At 40.4% G+C, this 12,894-nt stretch overlaps 2 protein-coding genes across 2 annotated transcripts; both read left to right on the forward strand.

Moving 5' to 3' along the window:
- Positions 1-799: 799 nt before the first annotated feature.
- Positions 800-2,737, forward strand: cth1 (cysteine three histidine 1). Its single transcript, XM_053502876.1, has 2 exons — positions 800-1,001; positions 1,424-2,737. Exons 1-2 carry the CDS (start codon positions 990-992, stop codon positions 2,360-2,362), a joined length of 951 nt encoding a protein of 316 aa, XP_053358851.1. The 5' UTR covers positions 800-989; the 3' UTR covers positions 2,363-2,737.
- A 276-nt stretch (positions 2,738-3,013) lies between these two features.
- Positions 3,014-12,669, forward strand: taf6l (TAF6-like RNA polymerase II, p300/CBP-associated factor (PCAF)-associated factor). The gene is made up of 11 exons (XM_053505930.1): positions 3,014-3,464; positions 3,591-3,677; positions 5,346-5,496; positions 5,582-5,632; positions 5,759-5,853; positions 5,956-6,030; positions 6,285-6,505; positions 7,792-7,924; positions 8,007-8,135; positions 9,686-10,176; positions 11,744-12,669. The coding sequence occupies exons 1-11, from the start codon at positions 3,315-3,317 to the stop codon at positions 12,081-12,083; spliced, it is 1,923 nt and encodes a 640-aa protein (XP_053361905.1). The 5' UTR covers positions 3,014-3,314; the 3' UTR covers positions 12,084-12,669.
- The last annotated feature ends 225 nt before the right edge of the window (positions 12,670-12,894 follow it).

Here is a 12,894-nt window from a genome sequence, read left to right on the forward strand (position 1 = left end):
TAAAGGTCTCATTTGCATTAAGGCCATGAACATACAAACATACAGTCAGCAATTTCCCAAAAAATTATACACACTTCAGAAAAAGAAAAACATATTTTAATATGAAATGTATTGCTTATATGTGATATATTATTATATTCATATAATTTACATAATACTATTCTTCTGAAGTGTGTATACGTTTTTTTGTATACACACATACAGAGTATGGACCTTTTCTAGAAATATGTTTATACTCGTATACCTTAAACTGTTTTTAAATAAATACCTAAATTGAAAGGAGTTTGGTACTTTCAATCGTTCAAAATAATAATAATCACTTTCTAATAAGAGTGAAGAGCGAACAGTTATAGGGGGCGGGGGTGTTATTTAAAAACATAAATCCGGATTTCTCCTAATCTGGGTGTGTATGAGCAGTTCACATACTGTAATCACCTGAGACGGCTTTGACCCTCTTCACAGCTCCTCAATCAATTAACAAACACACGGAGGTGTGACGCGGCGATTTCCACAGGACAGCTCGGTGTCAGTGCTGGCTATTTGAAGTCGGCTATTGGGCTGCTGGAAGAATGTTTATTGCGCCGACCGAAGCTGCGGGTGTGAACAAATTCAATCATCACTTCAAATCCTGCAGGGAGGAAACAACAACAGCGGCATTTATTAGCGCAAATTAAATTGCCGGGCCGCCTCGCGCTCTGATTGGTCCGTTCGAACGCAACGGTGACGTTTCCGCGTCGCAGCTGATGCCAGTTTAAAGGGAAGGCGGGAAATCAGAGACGCTTTATAATAACCGGGAGACGCAGCATTCAGTACGTGTGACTTCCCTTGGTTTAAGGTGCAAGCCTCGTCTTTCCTCCTTTATTTATGTAAGCTGTAATCGGCTCCTTTTTTTGTTTACACCCCTGAGGCGCCTTGTTTTGTTTTAAACGGGAGCTGAAACGCATTGTGAGGACGCTGTTGTATTTCTTTGGAAAACTCCATAACGCACAATGATGTTCGAGGTAAGCTTGTGTTTCATTCCTTTTCCCTCGTGTGCCAAATTTATTTTCTCTTAACTTACTAAAACAGGCTGTTAAACCATAATGTGAAATGTGACTCCTCTTGTTCATGGACTTGATCAGTAGGCCTAGAAATGAAAACATTAAAATTAAATATAATGTATTTGACATCTTGCTGTATTAAGGTACTTAAAATGGTGTATTCTAATGGGTGGAAAGAAACTGTAGGCTTTACTTTCCTTGTGAAAGTGTTGTCCTGCTTTACATTAATTACATTTTTTTTAATCACCAAATATGATTCTTTGTTTTGACATTAGCTTCACATCACTTTTCCAGATGTGATGTATGAAAACATGGTTTTTACTTGTTTACCAAAATTTTAACGCAAGCAACCTAGATTTAAAGGATTTGTTTCTTTTCCACAGACCAGCCAAGATGACTTGCTGCTGTTTCCTTCAGAGGGCTGTGATGAAGCATTTCTTCCATCAGAGGGCTTGGCTAGTGGAGGTCAGTCCTTGGCTGAGGCCTTGCTTCCTTTGGTAGAGTCTCCCTCTCCTCCACTCAACCCCTGGCTCTGCTCCACACGCTACAAGACTGAGCTGTGTAGCCGCTATGCAGAGAGTGGTACTTGCAAGTATGCAGAGCGGTGCCAGTTTGCTCATGGCCTTCACGATCTCCATGTGCCCTCCCGCCATCCCAAGTACAAGACGGAGTTGTGCCGATCCTTCCACGCAGCTGGCTACTGCATGTATGGAAGCCGTTGCCTCTTCGTGCACAGCCTAAAGGAGCAAAGGCCAATTCGTCACAGGCGTCGCAATGTGCCCTGCCGCACGTACCGTGCCTTTGGCGTTTGCCCCTTTGGCACACGGTGCCACTTCCTGCATGTTGAAGGTGGCTCAGAGTCAGATTGTACTGAGAAGACCTGGCGCCCACCTTCCCGTTCCAGTGAGTGGAAACCCCGTGGTGCCCTCTGCCGTACCTTCAGTGCTTTCGGCTTCTGCCTGTATGGCACTCGCTGCCGATTCCAGCATGGGCTCCCCAATACAGTAAAGGGCCTTGATTTGAGCCAGGCACCTTGGTCACCACAAGTGCCTGGAAGGGCATTGTCTCCAGCCTCAGATATGCAGTCTTCCTCTCCACCATCTTCAGCCAGCTTATCACCCCAGTCATTGTTGATTTCACCTGCGTTCCCTGATTCTGATCCAGTCACACCCCTGTCTGCCGAAGTGGTTGCCAACAACGCTTTTACCTTCAGCAGCCAGCACCTGAATGACTTGTTGCTGCCTTTGGCCTTCAGGCTCCAACAACTGGAGCAAGCTTCTAATGTAAAGGCTGGCATGCTGGACCAACCACTACTGCCATAATGTTTATAGTCTATTTTTGTAAATATGTCTTTGATTCTTTTTTTATTATTGCATGTTTATTTTTTTTTAATTCCCTATGTTTTGAGACTTAATTGGTCTTAATTTTTTATATTTTTTGTGTGGATGTGATTAGATGGCTTTTAATGCTACTTTGCTTGTCAAGTGTGTCCTGAATTGTGGCAAGTCTGGTAATGAATTAGACTATTGTAAATTGTATTTTAACCCATTGTGTATATTGAAGCCACTGGGACATGGTGTGAATGTCTTATTTATGGATTTTTAATTTAAACTGATACTTAAGTTATTTTCATGATAGGCACTGTGTGCATCACTTGATCTTAATAAAACCACTAACCTTGGTTAGTGTTCAGTGAATCCTGTGTTTGTGTTCAGTACAAGGCATCCTGGGCAAACTTTTTTTTTTTTTTTTTTTAACTTGTTGCACTCTACATGTACGTATTCACAATCCTACGAGGAGTAGCGATCATACTGTATATGTAAGTGATGCTCTAGTACACCCACATCACCTTAATTTATAGTCATTTATTAGCTAGAGTATTGAACAGATCCAAGACCACAGTAAGAAGCTTGGGCATTCTTATTGCGCATGCGCGGACTTTCAACCAATCACATCTGGCGTTAATGATTAAATATGGCGCCCATCAAGCGCTTGAGCCCTATGGATTAGATTAATTTGTCAATTGCACCCAATGTTGGTAAGTTTATTATATGAGCCCTGATTATTAAGACAGGTGGAAAGTCCTGACATGGCTTGCGAAAAGCAGTAAATTTGTTCTCTTTCTTAAAAACTTGAACCACTTTACGTAGCCTTAATCATTTCATTAGCTAGGTAGCTAACAACAATCACCGCTATGTGACGTGATGCTCCACATCGGCACCTTATTTAAGCTGAAAAGCTGAACGTGTTCGCATTTGCACGCTGCTCGCGAAGATGGCTGAGACAAGAGAAGAGCGTCGTTTCGCCGAGGTATCGCGAGACTCTATCAAACTGATGGCGGAGAGCGCCGGGGTCGAGCTGCCGGATGAGTTAGCATCGATGCTCGCTGAAGATGTGTGTTACCGCCTCAGAGAGGCCACACAGGTAAACACCCGGGCACCCTACACATTACACCAGTCCACACTTACTGTTGAACATATCGCCAGTTTAAATACACACGATACTTATAAAAGTCTGAGTTGATGTGAATTTGATGCGTTTTGACATCAGAACAGCTCACAGTTTATGAGACACGCCAAGAGAAGAAAACTGACTGTAGAGGACTTCAACAGAGGACTGCGCTGGAGCAACACTGAGGTAAACTCAAACCCTCATCTGATTCAAGTCCATTTACTTCAACAAAAAAGACAGTGTCTCTGTTGAAGTAATTAAGTCCCAACTCATACAGGAGCAATAAGCAATAAGCACTTACCCACTATGGGGCATTTAGCCTACAATGCATTTTTTCGAAATGTGGGATGAAACAAAGCATAAGGTGAGCATGCAGACTCCATGCACTCAGAGTGGAGGTGAGATTCAACCCCCTGGGTCAGGGTTTGGAGATGCGAAGACTGACCTCTGAGCCAGTATACCCACTCATCTTCTATACCGCTTTATCCTTAGGGCACAAGGCAAGGTACGCCCTGGACAGGGTGCTAATCCATCGCAGGGCACACACACACGCATACAAACACTCATTCACACAATCTGGGCAATTAGGAAATGCCAATTAACCTAACCTGCATATCTTTTGACTGTGGAAGAAACTTGTATGAAAAAACAGAATACCAGTCAAAAGTTTGGATACACTTTCTAATACAAAGTTTTTTTATTTTTCTTGTTCCATTTTCTACATTCCAAAACACTACTATGAAATAACACACCAAGCATTAAGTAACTAACTAACAACTACAGCAACGGTCACTTGTTGTTTTAAGACATGAACCTCAGCTGCTCTGGAATAATTCTTGCAAGAACAGTATGGACAAGTGCAAAACACATCAAGCAGCATGATGAAACTGACTCTCATAAAGACCATCCAAGGAAAGCAAGAACAAAACTTACCTCTGCTGCAGAGGAGATGTTCGTTTAGAGTTATCAGAGATCTATTTAGAGTTAGCAGAGATCACCCATGAACAGCACCTCAGATCAGAGCAATTATGAGGGCTTTACAGATCATAAGTAGCAGACACATCTCAATGTCAACTAGTCAAAAGAGGATTGTTTCCTATTGTTGATGCCTTCAGCATTATTTTACAATGTAGAAAGAAATAAAAGTCAGAAACGATGATGGAATTTGAAGATGTGTCCAAATGTTTGATTGGTAGTGCCTCTATCTTGGCAAAGATGGTCTGTGCAATGTGTTATGGCTGATCAAACTGAGATGGATTTTAAGTAGGGGCTTATGATATTTCATTTTTTGTTCAGTGTGCAATTATAACAAAATTTTGTAATTTATGGCTACAATAGCAGCCTCAATTTTAGTGCTACACAATGAATTGCATAGGAATCGAAATCGCGAAAAGGTGCAACTTATTATGCAGAATGTATGCATAGTCAGTAAATCATGTGGACTTTTACCTGAAGTATACTGAACATGATGTATGGACTCAAAAATTCATGCTATAATTGTCCAATTTAATGCTTCATTCATCAGTGCATTGTTTGTTTTAAACACTAATATGTAAATTACTGGTGTGTGTGGTTTTGGTGACCAGAAAAGGATAATTTTATGCTTTTTGAATATTAATATAAGCAATTCATGTAAATCACTTGCAGACATCATGATGAATGGGAAAACATCAAAGAGACACGAATATTGCAGATGCAAACATTACTTTATGAAGGTCACAAAGGTCATGGCCATGTTGTGAAAGAGTAAAAAGTCATACAAAATGTAGTGATAATCTCAGCCTTGGTAAAGTGGCATGTTTTTTTATATTTACATTTTTTAAATGTATATTTACTTTTTTTTTTTTTTTTTAGGTTGTTTGTGGGTATGGTGCGCAAGATGCCATGCCATTCCGGCCACTGAAAGAGGGTGAGCTTTTCTTTGTTGAGGATCGGGAGGTAAACCTGGTTGAGCTGGCTCTTGCCACCAACATTCCCAAAGGCTGTGCTGAGACGACAGTGCGAGGTACAACATTTTGACTATTCCCAGCCTGAAGAGTATGCAGTAGGATGTTTAGGTTTGTGCTGACTGTTGTGTGTCTTTTTGATAGTGCATGTGTCTTATCTCGATGGAAAAGGAAATCTGGAACCTCAGGGCACAGGTAAAATGCAGTTTTGGTTTTCTTCATAAGATTTTCTGAAGAATGTTTTTACATCTTACAGTCTTAAAGTCAAAGAATAGAGCATGGTTTACTGCTACTAGTAACTGACTGGTCTTTCCTCCTCAGTCCCCAGTGCTGTCCAGTCTCTGTCAGATGACTTACTCAAGTATTACCAGCAGATTACTAGAGCCATATTAGGAGAGGATCCACATCTGATGAGGGTATGAGTTTATTTCGGCAGTGATCACAAGACTGATCAAAACAACCATAGTGCTCTAATTTAAAGCATCAGCTAATCTCTTCTTCTTTTTTTTACTGACCAGGTTGCTTTAATGGATCTTCAGTCCAACTCCAAGATTGCTGCTCTCTTGCCTTATTTTGTTTATGTCATTAGTGGGGTATGTGACTTTCCTGTTTAAATGTATTTGCTATAAAGTTTAATAAGAGTGTCTCCCCAGGGCAGAAATTCACACCCACTGATATGTTAAGTGAATTAACTCAATATATATGATGGTGTTTTAATGATCTTTGATAATGTTATTCTGCCCTAATGATTTTCAGTTAGACATTTCCACTTATTAGCTAGAGCAAAAGAATGACCCAGTAGACTGGTCAGTTTTTTAATCACTGACCCATCATGTACTCCCATTAGGTAAAGTCTGTAAGTCATGATCTGGATCAGCTGAACCGGCTACTGCACATGGTGAAGAGTCTGGTTCAGAACCCGTACCTGTATCTCGGCTCTTATGTACGCAGTCTGGTCTCCAGCGTCATGTACTGCATCCTGGAGCCACTTGCCGCCTCTATTAATCCACTCAATGATCACTGGACCCTGAGGGACTACGCTGCTCTGCTTCTCAGCCACATCTTCTGGTTATATTCTATAATACTACTACGCTAACATTATCCATTTACACATAAAGCCAGCAGTAGTGTTTTCCAATAATAATTTGCTTGAGAGGCCAATTACAGAAACAAAATGCTGTCATTCTGGGATTCAAATATCATCAGGCTAAAGGGTAGTGTCATTTTGGTGCCATGACATCCAATTAAGCTGATGTTGAAGAAGACATCAAAGGGAGTCAGATATTAGTTGATATTTGTTTATATAAATTATAAGCGATATCACTATTTTAATAGTTAATTTAGTGGCAGACTTAATATCAGTGGTGTTGATTAGGCAAAAAAAAATCTTTCTTTGATCTGAACCTGAGTAGAAGAAAAATGCAGAAAAGGCGAGATACATGATTTACTACGATAATGCCACAGCACTTTGTAAGTCTTTATTCTGATTAGCAAGGATGTCTTCATTTAATTTTCTACATTGACACGTCTGATAGTAATGGGCTGAAAGTTACATTACGAGTTTATAAACCAATTACTCATAACATAAAACCACCTCCTTGAGTCATGGCTCTGCAAGGTGCTGTGGTATCTTGAACCAGGACATTAGCAGCGGATCTTTTGGGTTGCGTGGTGTGACTTCCATGGATCTGACTTGTTTATTCGGTAAATCCCATGGGTGCATGATAGGATTGGATCTGGAGAGTTTGTTGGCCAGGGGCATGGCTTTGGGCTCTGGGTGTTTTTGTGCTGAATTGTGTGGTAGAAAGACACTCGATTAAATAAACTAAATTGTGTAACTGTTGCTATGCTGAAGTTTGCTGAAGTGCTGGAGAGATTCATTTCACATTTTTGGTAGAAGTCAGCCATTTCAGCGCATTGCAACAGTAAGTGGAAAAGATTTGGAAAAATATTTCCTGGTGCTTAATTAGTTTTGTTTTCTCTGCAACATGATGTGCTGTATTCTTGTGGTGCGTTAACAAGAGAAAAATGTAGTTTTGGCATAAATGTTTGTAGACTTTCCGTGATTGCAAAGATAAAATAGAAACATAATTATTTGTAAAATGGTTCTGCTTCCAAACTATGTGAACTGAATTATATTATTATTATTATTATTATTATCATTATTATTATTCTATTAAATAAAGTAAAATAATATTAAATATGAGCCAAACATATATGTATATTATAACAATGAGTTAGGAAGATGTATATGTAAAAATACCAGGGTAAATAGATTACTTTTTAATCATCTAGTGTGGTATTTATGCATCTGCTTTGAATGTGAAGGTTTTATGTGTGTATTTTTGGCATAGGACTCATGGTGATCTGGTGAGTGGTCTGTACCGGCAGATTCTGTTGTCACTGCAGAAAGTCCTGTCCGACCCAGTGCGTCCTCTCTGCTCTCACTATGGAGCTGTGGTCGGCTTGCACGCTCTCGGCTGGAAGGTAACTTGTACGCATGTTAAAAGAGGCATGTTCAATATTCCTGAGGTGTGTGTGCATTCCAGTGTATTTGTGTTTGCTCCAGGCCGTTGAACGCGTGTTGTATCCTCACCTGCCTGCCTACTGGGCGAATCTTCAAGCCGTGCTGGACGATTACTCTGTCTCTAATGCTCAAGTAAAAGCAGATGGTCATAAAGTCTACGGAGCTATCCTTGTAAGTTCAATGTGTGGTTTTTATTTAGTTTCATGCAGGAATACATGGAAAGAAACTTCCTTGTGGGATGTCTGTATGTATTTTTGTCAGTTTTGAATTTTCTCTGTGTAATATCATGTTACATGCAAACTAGAAATGGAAAAAATGTGTCCGGTTATGTATCCTAATTCTTTTGTGTGGCAATTCAAGTATTGGCACACTGACCTTAAAAATAGATATTTTTGGTAAAATAAAATTTTAATGAATAGTTTGCATTTGAGGTAAAAAACATTCAGTTCTTCTATAATCCTAAAGGTGGTGCACTTTAAACTATTTACATTTACATTTGGCAGACGCTCTTATCCAGAGCGACTTAGAAATTATTAATGCGACTTACAAAACTGCTTTAAAGTTTCCGTCATTGGATAGATGCTTTCACTGGGTTACTAGTTCACACATCTGCAGAAACTATTCACACAGGCAGCATAGCTTCCTGTGTGGTAGGAGCTAATTATTTGTTAAATTTGTTGAGAATTGTAACAAAACCTGAAAAAAGTATAAATTGGTATTTATTTAATGTAAAAATTTTAATACTTACAGAATTGCCACCTAGGTATCATCATAGATGTTTTTTTATGACATATTATTTGGTTAAAGCAGTTTAGATTTTATGACATTGTGTAAATAGTATTTCATAAAAAATATACACGTGGATTTACTTTTTTTCTTGGAAAATTGGAAATATACAGCCACTGAGCACTTCATTAATAACACCTGTAACAATCAAGTGACAGCAGTGTGGTGAATAAAATCATGCAGACAAAGCCCAAGAGCTAATAAATTAATGTAATATTCATTTCAACCATCAGGAGGTGATCTCAGTGCTTTTGACCATTGTTAATGCTAGACTGACTGACTGTCACATATTTCTATAAATGCTGATATCCGGGTAGAATTTGCACACAAAGTCAACTAGCGTTAAAAACTGGAGACCTCATAATGTATTATGTATGTCAGCCATAAACAGAAAGCTGAGGCTGCAGTGAGCACAGACTCACCAAAATTGGACAGTTTTAAACATCTGTGGTTTCTGCTGAGTCACGATTTATTCTAAGGCACACAGATGGTATGGTCAGAATTCGACATTAACAGCATTGGATTCAACCTGCATGTGTTATCAGTGCAGGGTGGTGAAGGTGGTGTAATGGGGTGGAGAATTTTTTTTTTTATACTTTGAGCACTTTAATACCAATCAGAATGCCACAGCCTGTTTAAGTATTGCTTCTGATCATGTGCATCCCTTTATGGCCACAATTTACCATCTATTGGTGGTTATTTCTAATATTGTAATGTACCAAAGCATAAGTCATTTTAACCTGGTGTCTTGAACTGGTTTCCATCTTGTAGAATCCATGCGATTATGAATTAAAGCTGGTTTTAGTATTCCTAATAAAGTGCTCAGTGCGTGTAGGTTGTAATGTCCTAAACTCACACTTGTCTACATCTTAGGCTTTGTCGGAGATGCCTTTTTGTATTCCCTGAAAGTATACAACTCCCTTCTTGTCCACCAGGTGGCAGTGGAGCGTCTGCTGAAAATGAAAGCTGCGAGTTTGACTGCAGAAGGGGGTGCTACTGCTTCTCAGAGTTCTTCAGGAGGAGGGATGTGCTTTAGAGAGAGCTCACCAGGCCTCAGCCCTCCTCCTGAACCGCTTTCTGAAGCCTCTCTGGGTATCGCAAGCCACTTGCAGGCAGCTGGAACAGGATGCCAGTGGGAGGAGTGGACCCCTGTCTCCCTGCCTGCCATGTACTGCGAGCTCTACTCCTTCTTTGGAGACAGTTTGGCTGTGCGTTTTAGCACAGGCCCTGCGTTAGGCAGTGCACCACCTGCAGCTCCGGTGCAACCTTCTGATGCCAGGAAGGAGTCAGGGAGCGGTGCAGGCAGCATGGAGAGCACACGCAAGATGCCACAGCTCACCGCCAACATGAACCTCAGCCCCAGACCAGATGGAAGCCCACGTACTGAGACTGTGCCACCTACTTTGGGGGCCACTGCCTCAGGGAGGTACGTACAGTCCAAGCTCTAATGCAAAAGCAATTGTGGCTACATCATTATCTTTTAGATTGCTTTATACAGTTTTATTTGTTAAAATAGTGGTAGAAATCATGGAACAGGAATATATCAGTAACAATTATTAACAGATCAACGTGTGAGGGGAAAGTTTAAGGTGAACAAGCTCCATGGCTTTAATAAATATCCCAAATTTCATTTTACAACTGTAAATAATGAAACTAATATTTTATTATTTAGAAGTCTAAGTGGGTCTGATTTTCTGCACCATGCAAAATTTGAGAAGTAGAACAAGATTAATTATATCTATAAAAGAAAAATACTATACATACACCACAATCAGCCATAACTATAAAACCACCTGCCTAATATTATGTAGGTTTCGCTTGCGTTACCAAAACAACTTCTTTGCACAGACTCCATACGACCCCTGAAGATGTTCTGTGGTATCTGGCATGCATAGATCAGACTTGTTAGGTTTTTTAACTCAGGGTTTTTCAGCAGAACGTTTCAGCCCAAAGCATCACACCGGTATGTCTTCTTCCCATAGCGTTCCCATCTGTTGCCCAAGGAGGTGAGGTACACACACACCACCAGCCACCCACATGATGTAAAAGAAAATGTGATCCATCAATTCAATGTTTTCAGCAGTGGACAAGGATCAGCATGGGCACTCTGACCAGTGTGTGGCTACACAGCCCCTTTCAAATCAAATTGCAATGCATTGTGGGTTCTGGCACCATCCTATCATAGTCAGAAATAACATTTTCAGCAAATTATACTAGAGTGGCTGTTCTGTGGGATTGATGGAAACAGGCAAGCCTTTGCTTCTTAAGCAGGTTAATGAGAAGCTTGGTCTCCTTTTGGTAGTTACTAACCACTGCATACGAGGAGCACCCCCCAGGAGCTGTCGTTTTGGAGACGCTCTAAGCCAGCTTTTTAGCCAACGCAATGTAGCCCCTGTTAAAGTCTTTCAAATCCTTATTCTTCCCTACTTGTCCTGCTTCTAGCACATCAACTACGAGAACTGATCAATATAAGGAGATAATCAATGCTATCCACTTCATCTGTTAATGCTTATAATTAGGGATGCACCGAAATGAAAATTCTGGGCCGAAAACGAAACCGAAATTTTTGGATGCACTTGGCCGAAAACCGATACCGAAACCGAAAATGGCTTCATTAAAAAACATGTTTAAAATATATATATATTTTTTTGTATTAAAAAAATGTTGCATATTGCAACTTTGCTGTCCTCATCTGAAACTTTGAAGTGCTTCCAAACCGCCGACATACTCCGTGTTTGATGCGTAATGACAGCGCGAACGAGACGGGAGGATGGGAGAGGCGTGGCAACAATTTCGGCTTTTATTTTCGGCGCTTTCTTACGTTTCGGCCGAAACCGATAATGCTATTTCGGCCGAAAATTTTCGGCGGCCGAAATTTCGGTGCATCCCTACTTATAATGTTATTGCTGATTGCTATATATGGGACAACATTGTGCGAATCAAAATTTCGGGGGGAAATACTTATCATGCTCTTTTTTGCTTTTGACATACAGGTCTTTGGCTCGCTCTTCTTCCTCGTCCTCATCCGCAGTCCCTCGTTCCAGGTCCTCCTCCCGTCCAGGGCGCTCTGCCAGCCAGTCAAGAGACATCTTCCCTAAAGCTCGCTTCCTGCCTTCCCAGGTGGGGCCTCCCGCCTTCTCTTTTTTGATTGGTGGGCAACAGATGGGCCGGCGATGCCAGGGGCGACGTTTCCAGACAAGCTTCACTCCGACACCATCCCTTAGCACCCTTCCTCCACGGGCGTATGCGCACAAACTACCAGTTATTGGCAGAGTGAGCAAACCAGTGAGACGCTGGACGTGCTCCCATTATTCACTATATTTGCCTCTTTAAGGCACAATGACACACTGGGTTGACTGGTCATCTTGTTAAAGCAGCTAGCTTCCTCATTAACTTTTCTGCTCGAACTCTCTAAAGCACTAGATTTAGAACGGAAAGCTCCAAAACTGTTTTATGGGCTTTCCACAGACATGTCTTCCTCAGTTACACACCATAAACTAGAACCAGCAGTTAGATTTATTTGTAAAGTACTTTATTTTTGTTGATTGTGTTTCAATACATTCTGTGATTTAAGTGGGAAGAAATGTACAATAAATCCAAGCACAGTGAAAGGCTGTTTATATTCTTCATATTTAAAAGTTATTTAAAAGTTTTCTTTACATATTTCACTATACATTAAGGTTTGCTATCTTTTGCGCAGTTATTTGTAATAACTTGCATTGAAATGGGTAAATCTATAATTCTTTAGTGTTTATTGGTTATAAAACCCTACAACAAAATATTTCAGAAAGAATTAAACCCTGAGACAGTTTAAGAGTTCTTAACACATTTACAGTACAGTACAGTACGATGCAACCTCATTTCTTCATACTGTAGTTTGCTTCCGAAATGTTCATGTTATTTAATGTAGTTATGAGGAATAGTCCTCTTTTAGACTTTTTTTGCCACAGTTTTTTAGTCCAGTCCCTGTACCTGAGCAGTGACAAAAAACTTTTTTGTTTGTTAAGCCATACACCGACCTGTAAATCATTTGAGCATGAAAACTTAAAACTTAAGGCATGAACCAGTGAGAAACAGGTCCAGATGATGATAGATGATCAGGCCGGTGATTAGTATAATGGTAAGTGCTGAATGGTTGGAACAG

The sequence above is a fragment of the Clarias gariepinus genome, chromosome 1 (genome assembly GCF_024256425.1).
Source record: "Clarias gariepinus isolate MV-2021 ecotype Netherlands chromosome 1, CGAR_prim_01v2, whole genome shotgun sequence".
Classification (NCBI taxonomy): Eukaryota; Metazoa; Chordata; class Actinopteri; order Siluriformes; family Clariidae; genus Clarias; species Clarias gariepinus.

Coding starts and splice junctions, on each gene's coding strand:
- taf6l (XM_053505930.1), top strand. CDS start 3,315: ATGGCTGAGACAAGAGAAGAGCGTCGTTTCGCCGAGGTATCGCGAGAC. Junction 3,465..3,590: donor GCCTCAGAGAGGCCACACAG/GTAAACACCCGG, acceptor TTTTGACATCAG/AACAGCTCACAGTTTATGAG. Junction 3,678..5,345: donor TGCGCTGGAGCAACACTGAG/GTAAACTCAAAC, acceptor TTTTTTTTTTAG/GTTGTTTGTGGGTATGGTGC.